The sequence below is a fragment of the Podarcis filfolensis genome (genome assembly GCF_964270895.1).
Source record: "Podarcis filfolensis genome assembly, chromosome: 6".
Classification (NCBI taxonomy): Eukaryota; Metazoa; Chordata; class Lepidosauria; order Squamata; family Lacertidae; genus Podarcis; species Podarcis filfolensis.
The window spans coordinates 45,458,511-45,470,790 of NC_139609.1; the positions used below are offsets into that span (position 1 = coordinate 45,458,511).

Genomic DNA, 12,280 nt, shown 5'->3' on the forward strand with positions numbered 1-12,280 from the left:
TGGTGGTAGAGGTTGTTCTGTGCTGTGATGGAGGTCCAAGCTGCACCCAATCAGGTGGGTAGCTATCACTGGTGGTCCTTTTGTCAGCAGTAGCCCTGAAGTGGTGTGGTACTGTGCGGCAGGTGAGGGCAGCTGGATACACTTGCTCCAGGCCTCAGAGGGCTAAACTGGCCCCACCAGGGACAGGCTATTTGTTTTGTTTTGTTTTTTGCATTTAACACTATATTCTAACAAGACATCTACCCTGGGCCTCAGGCAAACTCTGCATGGGCCTATGTGGCACCAACAAATCCAGAGCTCTGTTGATCCCCCAAGAGACCCAATTCACAGGTCCCTTGGCTGTGTCAGTCCTAGTGCTGGTGCAGTAAGAAGCAACAAAAAACCACCACCACACCTTCCATCCTGACTGGAAGGAGCTAGCAGGGTTTTGAATACAGTTGTGATTCTGCTACTCTGATATTCCCTCATCCAGTTACGATTGTTCTGCTCCATTGTTTTTTAAATCTTTGCAGTCTTTTTGGTACCAGGTTATAGGGCAGCATACAAATGTCATAAACATCATATCTGGTTAATACCACATCTACCAGTTTGAAGAGCAATGCAAACTTATCATTATGGACAATTTAGACTGGAATCCTAAACACACACAAACTGTGGTCATTTGTTTGCTCAGGGGTATTTTTTACCTTTGCTAGAGGATAGTGTTAACTCAGGTTATTTGTGAACCATATTCTACTCTAGATCAGTGTTTCCCAGATTTGGGTCTCCAGCTGTTTTTTTGGACTCCCTTAATCCCTGATCTAGAGACCCAAGTCTGTGAAAGCTGCTCTGGTTGAAGGGAACTGTAGAAAAAACCCAACAAGAATCAGAGCTGTCTGAAAGACACCCCCCATCACTTATAGTTTTGTCATTTCATCCCATTTCAGTATACCCTTTCATTTTGCATTGCTTTCAATGGGAGACCCTGCTGCATTTCTGCTGTCTATACTTCTGCATGAATTTTTCAAATCAGCATGAATTTTTCAGGCATTTTTGTTCCTCCTAGGAATTATACTTGCCAGATTTCAAATCAATAGGGAAAAGGGGTCCGTTTTAAAGCAGTGTTCAGATCAGTGTAACTAATAAATCAGAGTTGATCAGAGTAACTAATATTGCTCTCTCAAGTACGAACTACAAGTAATTAACCAAAGGGAATGTGAAAGTTAGGTTAGCACAAAGTGGAATGGTTTGAAAATACTTAAATAAATGCAAGAAGCATTTGAGTGTGAACTCTTCTTTCACAAAGACAAAAAGCAGACGAGAGAAACCTGTAAACGCTCACTCTCCAAGGAGAAAGAGTTCACAGAAATCAAAGCCAACCTCCTCACCTCTTGTTTATACTTTCCCAAGTTCTCCCCCACTCACAACTGTGATTCGAGGTTTCCATATGGAAATAAGGTATATCAGAATGTTGGACACTTGTTAAAATGTGTTCCAAATTACATTGTTAATCTTCCTTTCCCCAAATATGCTTTCTTCCCAGTCCCTGTATAATAGAATCGTCTGACCTATTCTTGATGAGGGGATGACTTTGAATGAGTATAAAATGAGCAATGAATGAATATATGGCATTAAATAATCATAGAATACATCCAATTGTGCACCACCAGAAACAGGTATTGGGTGATGGGGTCAGTGTGCTCATCTGCAGAACATTTGGGGTCAATGGAAGTCATGGGAGTGGCAGGGATACAGTTCAGCAAGGGCTACAAGATGGTAGGGGGTTTACAGAGTCCAATGTCTTACGGAGAATCTTTAAAAAAAAATGCATGTGCTGTCAGAAAATCATTTCTTGGGAAAAGAAAGTGGTGAGAATTCAAAGCTCTTAAACACAGAGAAACATATTGTAAATGTTTTCTATTGAGATTATGCAGTTTAGTTTATTCTGAAAGTGCATCTGAAAATGTTTGCCCACTTGAATCACACATTCCACAGTAAAAATAAAAATCAACGAATATATGCAATACTATTATAAACCCAAAGAAGACTCAACAAATTCTGTTTGATATTCTGTCTACATCATATTTGTATTGCAGCTACTTTAATTTCATATTAATAACATGTTGTGACCAAACAACAACAAAAACAACAAAAACCCATTATGTTTGTAGTTTGGATGCAGATGTGTGTGAAAACAGCATCTGAAATTCAGACATCACCAAATTACTGCTGCAGTTTTTTGCATTCTTGGGAGGTTTTTAAAGTTAGTCTTGTGTGCAAGATATGCCACCCAAGAGCACCCTAAATGAAGTTCACATGGATTTTAAAAATTATTTCTGCAGAAAGGAGGGGAATGGGAATAGATGAACAGATGGGAAAGGGAGATGGGAAATAGAGGAAAAGTCTAATTGACTAATTGAAGCTAAGAGGCTATTAAAGCTGACCGTGTGGTCTACTGACAATGTACCATAGAGACTGGGGTGTGAGATTGAGGCTGGTTTCTTGTTCCCAGGCTGCTATGGACTGCAAAAAATAAAGTCAAAACATTCTATACCATAATGATAAGTTCTAGTCAATTAGACTGAAAACTGAAGAATAACATAAAGTGAAAAGACTAAAGGAGGAAAGGACAAGGAATCTTCTCTTACCCTTCTTTTTAACGAAAAGCAGCCTTGTGAAGCTATGAGTTGAAGAGGAAGAATGGCAGAGTAGGAGGAGTGCTTAGCTTTTGCACTTCCAGCCATGTTGTTGCTCAAAACCCACCCTACAACCTGCTTTTCTAGCTATGGGTGGTATCAGGATTCCTGCCTGGTGCAACAACCTGGGCTCTGATGAGGAGGGTCCAGTCACATTCAGCAGCACACAGATGCAGAGACAGTTATCCAGGCCCCCAACTTCAGAAGCAGCCAAGGTTTTGGTTTGGAGGGGCTGGCCCAGACCTTCAGCATAGCAGCACCAGAGAACAACCCAGGTGACATCATGGCTAGGCCTGAGCCACAGCCCAAGCCCAAGTGGACCACGGGCTCTTCATCCAAATTGGGACTTTTTAAGTTCTTACTCATGGAGCATGCAATCCTCACAGAACTAGATTCATCCACTGTAGGGACTCATGTCTCCATCTCAACCTGGCACCATGCTCAAATGAATTTCTCAGACTGGAGGAATGTTAGGCTCCAAGCCAGAGATTTTACTCTTTAAGCCTTTTATTCCTCGAGGAAGAGGTAGAGCCTGAGGGCGGGGGGTGGATTTGTTTCCAGAAGCATAAAAGTGGCTTGTTTTGCCCAATCCTGCACTGTACATATAACACATTCATATTATTCCTATACCCAAAAAAAAGAGAGAGAGCTTTTAGCAGGTGCCAGAAACAGTACAGTGAAAACAGTAAGTTTCAAAGTGTAGATGCTGCCACGCTGAAGGATTGATCCATTACAAGTGTGGAATGGATGTTGTATGGCACTTGTGCTAGTTCTGCAGACGAAACTGGTCAAGCAGCCATGTATGGGGTAATGTGGTTAGACCACACCTGGAATACTGTGTCCAGTTCTGGGCACCACAATTTAAGAAAGATATTGACAAGCTGGAGCATGTGCAGAGGTGGGAGACGAAGGTGATAAAGGGTCTGGAAACCAAGTCTTATGAAGAACAGTTGAAGGGATTGGGTTTAGTAAAGAGGAGACTAAGAGGAGATATGATAGGCATCTTCAGATATCTAAACGGCTGTCGCATGGAGGATGGAGCAAGATTGTTTTCTCCTGCTCTGGAGGTTGAGACCCGAACCAACGGCTTCAAGTTACAAGAAAGGAGATTCCAACTAAACATCAGAAAAAACTTTATGGCACTAATAGCTGATCGACAGTGGAACAGACTCCTGTGAGAGGTTAGACATATAAGCAGAGGCTGGATGTCCCTCTGTCCTGTATCATCTTGCAGTTGAGATTCCTGCATTCCAAGGGGTTCAACTATATGTCCCTAGGGATCCCATCCAACTCTATCATTCTACGATTCTATGAGACTGAATTGTGTTTTGAGAGGTTGTTTATAAGTCAGATTGGCAGGTAAAGAAGCACTGTCTTTGCAGTGTGTGTTTCCCCCTTTTCCTAATTAGCACACAATGTAAATGTACATTGCATTATTCCAGTTACCAAGAAATCTGTCAAAACAAAAAAATTGTTTTCCTTCCAGTAGCACCTTAAAGACCAACTAAGTTAGTTCTTGGTATGAGCTTTCGTGTGCATGCACACTTCTTCAGATACACTACAAGAAATCTGTGTACAGCATATGCTTTGGGTGCATAAGGTCCCAGGTTCAGTCCCCGGCATCTCAAGGCAGGGTAGGGAAAGAGTCTTGCCTGGCACTCTGGAGAACTGCTGCCAGTCAATATAGAACAATAGTGAGCTTGATGGACCAATGGTCTGACTCAGTGTAAGGCAGCTTCTTATGTTCATATCACAGTCAACATATTCATGAAAGGTGATCAATATTCGTATTCAATAATAAATATGTTTAGAGTGCCGATTTCTTAACTTTTAACTAAAACACTGAAGGTTATGATATTTCACTTTATTTTTCTTCTGTGCAGAGAGAAACAGCCAGATGTTCTAAAAGGTATAAAAGCTATGGGGACTGCAATCAGGTGGTTAAAGAGGAGAGATATATGCAGAAGTGTTTCTAATTAATTGCATCTAGAATAAAAGCAATTATATCACAGTATCTGAAACTGCTTTGGAAAATGGTTTCAAAATGTTTTTGTGGTTACCCTTCCGCCTGGTAAGGGCTATTCAGTTCCATGTCAAACAGGCAACCCCTTCTTAACTCTAAATTATTTGGGCAGTGTTAGGTAAAGTGTTGGTCAGCGTCATGTTTCCATTTCTAGAAGGAAAGAACAGCAATGTTGATTGAAAGCTGCCATCTCTCGAGTGACTTCAAGGCAGCAGTCCTGAGTGAGGGAAGGCCAATTTATTTATTTATTTGTGACGACTCATGTAAATGTGGACATGCATGAGTGGAATGCATGTAAAGGTGTCTGTACATCATATGGTTAAAATCTATTCAGGGGACAGTAGTGTTGCTCGTCTAGACAGGAAATTGCTGCTTCCAAACATTTTACACCTTGCCCCTCAATGCCCTCCATCAGGAACTTGTGTACAAGCTTTCCCATCAGTTTGTGCGACTGGTTTGTGCATGTGTGTTTTGAAATCCAAACAGCCAACACTAGATAGGAATACCTAACTAGTGTTGTTTCAGTATCATGCTGAAGCCAATGGAGTGGGAGATGATGGCTGTTGTTATGAATGGACTTTGGACATATTTTCATCAAATCGCCATTCAGAACTTTAGTTAGTTCGACAGTGCACATAAGTATTAGTTAGCAATGTACATTTGTAGTCCTAACTAAGGCTCTTGGAGGATATATGTAACTGGAAATATGCTCCAGTATGGCTTCCTCGCTTTAGCTGTCACGTACTGCATGGCCTATAGCATGAAAGGGTGGAGCATTTCTGCAGATCTGTGATAAGATATATATTTTCCCCTCTCTATTTAGAAATGCAGCTAAATTTCACATTCTGAATCTGTTCCTGCCAGGCCTAGGTCACATTAGTATTCTACTGGCAGCTGCCTATAGGTAGTAATATTGTTTTGTCCATAACCAGAGGGAACAATCAGACTCAGCCATTCTCCGGCTATAAACCAGCCAAAGTAATTGGGTTTAATTTTAATTTTTGTAATAGCTTTAAATTAATAGAAGCAGCTGCTGCTACAGTGTGTGGGTGTCCTTTTCCAGCAGGCGTAGAACAAAAAGAGGGAAAGACTAAACAATGGTATGTCTAGGACACAGAGGTTAATGCAAGAACTGAGCAATGTCTTTTTCTTATCAAAACCCCCGATTGGCCATATCTAGCACCTTGTCTCTTGTGCTCCTCTGTCTCTCTCCCTTCCTCCCTTTTTAATTCCCAGATAAAATCTAATCTGATTAGGCTCCTGTATGTAAAGATGTTTTGTTGGTATTGAAACACCCAGTCTCCTTTTCCCTTTGACATGGGAACAGATTAGCACTGACGAAGTGTTAAAAGTGATAAGAATAGATTAACAGCCCCATGAGTCCCATTACAATTATATTTAGGGGGGACATGCTTTGTATTAAGAGTTTGAACCTTTTCTGAGACTTTGGATTTTTATCGCTCAAGTAAGGGTAGGTTTTCCTCCAGTGAAAGGCACTGGGTTGTGAAATTGACTTATGACTTATCCTAAATTATAAGTTTCACTATAATATCCAAGCATGTAGATAAATAATTTTCGTTAAAACTGTTGACACCCAGATGTTTGACTTCTTCGGACCAGAATGGAAGACAGCAATAACACCAAAGCATGATTGCAGAAACACACAAGCATGTTAGATTAAGAGATTAAAAATAAAATAAAATAGAAGCAACCTGTGCTGTGTGCCATCTGAACTAGTAGCAAACTAGTATCAAACAAATCTCAAGTAGCTTTTCCTAGCATTATGAATTGTTTCATTATAATGAATGCAGCTTCTCCTGTTGCCAGCGTAGAAACAAAGGTTCTGCACTTGCCAGTGCACTGTTTGAACTTGCATTGTATTTTGAGGTCTGGGGGCTTCAGTTTATTTACTCACAACCGTATAATCTGTTTGATCTTATATACAGTGAAAGATACCTGATAGCATACCAGAGTAATGTTGGATGATAGAAATATGTTAAGATATTTCAGGAAGCTATTTGCTTAGCTGGTTGTATTCTAAACCACTGAGCCTCTTGGGCTTGTTGACTGGAAGGTCAGCAGTTCGAATTCGTGCAACAGGATGAACCTAGCAATTCAAAAGCACACCAGTGCAAGTAGATAAATAGGTACTGCTGTGGCAGGAAGGTAAACGGCGTTACCGTGCGCTCTGGCACTCGTCACGGTGTCCTGTTGTGCCAGAAGTGGTTTAGTCACACGACCCAGAAAACTGTCTGTAGACAAATGCCGGCTCCCTCGGCTGAAGCGAGATGAGCGCCACAACCCCATAATTGCCTTTGACTGGACTTAACGTCCAGGGGTCATTTACCTTTACCTTTGCCTATTCCCCCACCTTCACTGCTATTTATATCAGATTGAAAACTATAACCCTCTGCCCTTTTGTCTTTGCGGTCTGCAAATAAGAATAAGAATAAGAATAAGAATAAGAATAAGAATAAGAATAAGAATAAGAATAGTAGTAGTAGTAGTAGTAGTAGTAGTTTGTGGCTGGTTAACATCAGGATCTTTAGTCAGCACAATGTAAATAAAACAAAGAGCAACAATCAAGAGTGGTCCCCTTTATTCACTGGAGTTTAAAAGCCAAAGCAATACGAAGGACAAATAATTTTTATGTCATCTCTAATTAACTGCATCACTGAATCTTCATTGTATTTTGCCAGGAAGATGTCCGTTTTTCTTTGCATACTCCTTAACAGCCGCTAATTGGAAAGACTCTTCTATCATGAGAACTTTCTGTCCTCCGTTTCATATTAACAATGAAAGGCCAAAACTGATCCTCTCCAGTTGTCTCATTTCTCAGAACTATTACCGTAGGACACATTACTACTGCTATGTCTGTAAATCATATTATGTTTTCTTCGCCATCATTGCCTGACGGTAGCTGACTTCTGCTACAAGCATTAGATGGGACCTGTTTATGATATTCCTTAATTGAATAAGCTACTGTCTGTGGGATGATAGTATGCTTTTGCCAAATAGGATTGGAAAATTTGTTGTATTTAATTGCAAGACCCTTGTGGAGTCTGTCCAGGCAGATAAAGGTGTGCAGCCAGTACCCACAGCCTGCCTGCCTAGGGAATGGGTCTTTTACTCACCCTTCCAAGATTGCTACATAATCATATTGAATTATTGTGCTACTGCATAGATGCTGCACAGAACAAGGTTCTCTCATTCAAATTAAATAAAAAATCTACTGTGTTCCTCCCCTTACTTCCAGAGCCAACACCTGCATTGCCTTATGATGTGGTTTTATTCTATTTATTCTAACTATTAAGATTTTTCATATAATATTGACAATAAATGCAAAAAAACAAGAAGGAACAGCAGCAATATAGAAGGAAAGGCTGCAGTCCTATAGCCACTTGACTTAATACCCCACCGAAGACCCCCCTGAACTTAATAGGTCTGTCTTCTGAGTAGACATACCTAGAATTGTGACGTATGGTAAAGCAGAGGTGAAGTTTTTCAAAGAACTAGAATGATCCAGATCTCAGTTGTCAGAGTTTTAACTTCCTCTGCATTAAGCTTGGAAGGTGGTGGATGATTACGTGGAAAATGGAGGTGGATTATCTACATACGAAACCTGATTCAGATTTGTTCCTCTGCAGTCAGAGCCATAGAGCTATTAAGTCAGGGAAGAGAGACTCCCCATTCTCCATATATGTACAACTTTACTGTTGCATTTAATTTAGCCAATGGATTTTGATTGTGGCATTTGTCTTATCTTTTAGGCAAAGGCTGCCACCCAAAAATGTGTATTATTATCGCTGCCCTGATCACAGGAAGAACTACGTTATGTCATTTGCTTTCTGCTTTGATCGAGAAGATGACATATACCAGTTCGCTTACTGCTACCCCTACACTTACACACGGCTTCAGCATTATCTTGATAATTTACAGAAGAGGAGCATGGACTACTACTGCAGAGAACTTCTGGGACTTAGTGTGGTGAGTAATAAATGCATTTGCCACTTGTAATATTTCCTTATCAATCCCTGGACCATAATGGCAATACAGTAGCATTCATCATCTAAGCTGATGTACCCACACATGTTTTTGTTTTGTTGCTATCAAGGACACAACAGAGCTTAGCTGCACTGTGAAATATAGGCAAATACAGGTTCATATAAAGCATTATGATTGTGACATGGAGAAATTGCCACATAGTTTGAATTTGCCTCCAAAGATATTAAAAGAAAAATGTAAACAAGAAGAAAAACATTCTGACATGGATTTTATTGCTAACACCTTTACTCTCCCATCCTCTCCCTCCACATTCACCATGATTCTGTTCCCAAAGTAATGTGCTTCTCCAAAATGGGATGTTACTTTGTGTGGGCATATGTAAAACATGCCCATGTTGTGTCCAGCATTTATACTTCCTGTTGCAACTACCGCTGTTGTTAACAACAAAACTATTTAGGGTGGCCTCTGCTTAGTTTTGCCAGAGCTAGCTACATAATTCTAGTATCAAAATGTATGGCCTGCATTACTACTGGTGGCCACCAAGATCAGGCACTGACCTGTACCAAGACTGGTTAGGGCCAACCAATGAGGTGCAGAGGACTCTGGAAATATGGTATTACAATTGAACTGTCAAGTCAAAGGGAGGGAGCCCATCGATGATATTCCACTCAGGTTCCCATGAAACCTGAAGTTGGGTCTGAATAAGGAAAATCCCAAGCATACATATGGATGTGGACATTACCCCTCATGAATCCTGCCCAGTCTGTCCCTTTTCCATGTCAAAATGTTACTTCTCTTACTATAAAGTAATGCAGGGCTTGTATTAGGTAGGGTTGGTCAGGTTGAAGATCAATATTGTCCGAAAGCTGTAAATGCTATAAATGGTCTATAAATTCTATTCCATGCTTCCCTACACGAGAATCAAAACTTAAAAGTGGGAGGGAAGGAGAGGGCAAATTACATAAAAGGAAAATGAAGTTGCTATTGTGATACTGACAGTGTTTAAATGTCCATCTTGGATGATGCATATATCTGTAGTCTTTGTCTTGTCTTTTCTTTTCTTTCTTGACTGAGCACAAACATTGGCATAATGTTCAAAACAATCATGAAACTCCTTATAACGGAAGCACAAATATTTTATTTTTTCTCTTTCTACATAGCTACATATGTTGAAATAATGGCTTTAGAGTACATTTGGTCATACCCTGTGATGGGATGGTGAGCTGCTTGTGCGTAAAATCCTGATCCCTCAGAGTTTGGCTAAGTTCCCAAACCTCTGTCTGTGATGGAGCTCCTTAAGCATGGCTCCATCAATCGCTCGTTGAATCGGACAGTGGGCGTTTACGGAACTTCTTCCAGCATAAAAGCTCCTTAACGGAAACGCGTCTTCTGGACTCTCGGCGTGACAGTTTCCGCCGAGGAGTGGGTGTCCCTACGGGAGGTCCTGAAACCTCTCCACTGTTCTCGCTTGAAGTATCTCTGAGCCCTCCCTCCGACTCACTTTCCCTTGTAACTCCACTTCTCCCCCTGCTGGTCCCCTCCTCCGCTGAGTGGTCTCTCTCATCCTCCATGAGCCCTTTCACCTCCTTCGTCTCAGATGACAGTTCCCTGACATCCACCTCCCCTCTAGGGCCCCCTTCACCCCCTTCCCTCCCCTCCTCTGCGGGAGGCGAGGGAGCAAAACCCCTGAAGGAACCTCCCTCATCTTCCGAAGTTTCGAACACTTCCCTCCACCTTTTGCTGTTCCCGGTTTCCAAGTACTCCTCCTCCTCGGAGTCTGTACCCTCTTCCAACTCCGATTCCCTGAATCCCTCCAGTTCCTCCTCATCGTCGGTGGTGCCAAAGTACTCCCTCCGGAACCTCGCTACTGTCTGAGGTTTCCTGGGGAACCTTTGGTGGAACGTTTCGATCAAGACCTCGTCATGGACCTCCTCTGCCTTCACCCAGGTGTTTTCCGACTCCGGTTCCCCTTCCCACGCGACCAAATACTCCACCTGATTACCCTTCCACCTGGAGTCGATGATTTCCGCCACATAGTTGCGGCTTTCCCTTTCTTCTATGGCTGGCCCCCGTGTGGACACCCCTTCACCTTCCCCCCTGTATGGTGACAGTAATGACCTGTGGAATACTGGGTGCAGTTTCATGTGGTTCGGTAACCGGAGTCTGAAAGCCACTGGGTTGACCTGTTGGATGACCTCAAATGGTCCCAATCTTTTGGGTCTCAATTTCTTGCAACTCCCCTTGAACGGCAACCCTTGGGTTGATAGCCAGACCCGACTCCCCACCCTAATTGTTTCACCTTCCCTTCTGCTCTTGTCTGCCTGCCTCTTATATTCTTCTTTGGCCCTTTCTAAGTTGTGTTGGAGTTGACGATGGATCGCTTCAATTTCTTCTACAAAAAGTTCAGCAGCCGGAACACTCCATCTCTCTCCTCCTTCCCCTGGAAATGCCCTGGGGTGGCACCCATAATTAGCCAAAAAGGGGCTCATCCCTGTGGACACATTCTCTGCATTATTGTAAGCAAATTCCGCTAGTGCCAACTTTTCGACCCAATCGTTTTCTCTGTCATTGACATAACACCTCAGGTATTGTTGAAGGATACCGTTTGCCCTCTCCGCCTGCCCATTGGTCTCAGGGTGCCTGGCAGTCGAAAAGTTGACCTCTACGTGCAACAAGCTCATAAGCTTCCTCCAGAATCTGGACGTGAACTGTTTCCCTCTGTCGGAAACCAGCCTCAAGGGGGCGCCATGCAGCCTAAAAATATGTTCTACAAACAATTTTGCTGTCTCTTCCGCCGTGACTGCATGTGAGCAAGCTACAAAGTGACCCATCTTAGTTAACTGGTCTACCACGACTAGTATGGCGGTTTTCCCCTGGGATTTGGGCAGATCAGTCATAAAATCTATCGACACCGCCTCCCACGGTCGTTCTGGTGTGGGTAACGGTTCTAATAACCCTGCTGGTGCCCGCCTTTCTCCTTTGGCTCTCTGGCATTGGTCACACCTTCTCACATACTCCCGTACATCCTCCCTCACCTTGGGCCACCAAAACTCCCTGGTCACCAACCACATGGTCTTGTGTTGCCCAAAATGCCCCGCTGTGGGATTGTCGTGCAGCTGTTTGAGTACTCTCCCCCTCAATTCCCCTTCGGGTATATATAGCGCCCCTTTGTAATACAATGCCCCGTTTCTTTCTTCAAAACCTCCGGGGTCTTCTCCCTCTCTCCTTAAACCTCTGAGCTTCTCCTGGGCGTACTCATCTTTTACCGTTCCCTCTACCAGTTCTCTTTGCCCCACCCAGGCCGCACCACACACCCAGTGGTCCTCTGGGATAATATGTCTCTCTTCTGGCGCTCCCTCCCCCTCCAAATATTCAGGTTTGCGAGAGAGAGCGTCCGCTCTGATGTTTTCTGGACCTGGCACATAGCAGATTTCAAAATGGAATTTGGAGAACTCCTGGGCCCATCTCACTTGTCGTTGGTTGAGCACTCGTGCCGTTCTCCAATACTCCAAATTCTTGTGGTCCGTACACACTTGCACCTTATGCTGTGCGCCAATTAGTAAGTGTCTCCATCTCC

General features: G+C 42.7%; 1 protein-coding gene and 1 long non-coding RNA gene across 3 annotated transcripts in view; one reads left to right on the forward strand and one right to left on the reverse strand.

Moving 5' to 3' along the window:
* Positions 1–12,280, forward strand: part of LOC310765067 (BEN domain-containing protein 5-like) — a gene marked incomplete at its 5' end in the record, with an annotated part of 723,703 nt that overhangs the window by 234,701 nt on the left and 476,722 nt on the right. For both annotated transcript variants that reach the window (XM_083619593.1, XM_083619596.1), the window contains one exon: positions 8,469–8,685. In XM_083619593.1, the coding sequence (XP_083475719.1) occupies positions 8,469–8,685 (217 nt within the window). The remainder of the gene's footprint in view (positions 1–8,468; positions 8,686–12,280) is intronic.
* LOC310765087 overlaps positions 4,161–12,280 on the reverse strand; it is a 164,536-nt gene continuing 156,416 nt past the window's right edge. Inside the window, exon 3 of the long non-coding RNA XR_014549432.1 lies at positions 4,161–4,233. This is a non-coding gene — a long non-coding RNA (uncharacterized lncRNA). The remainder of the gene's footprint in view (positions 4,234–12,280) is intronic.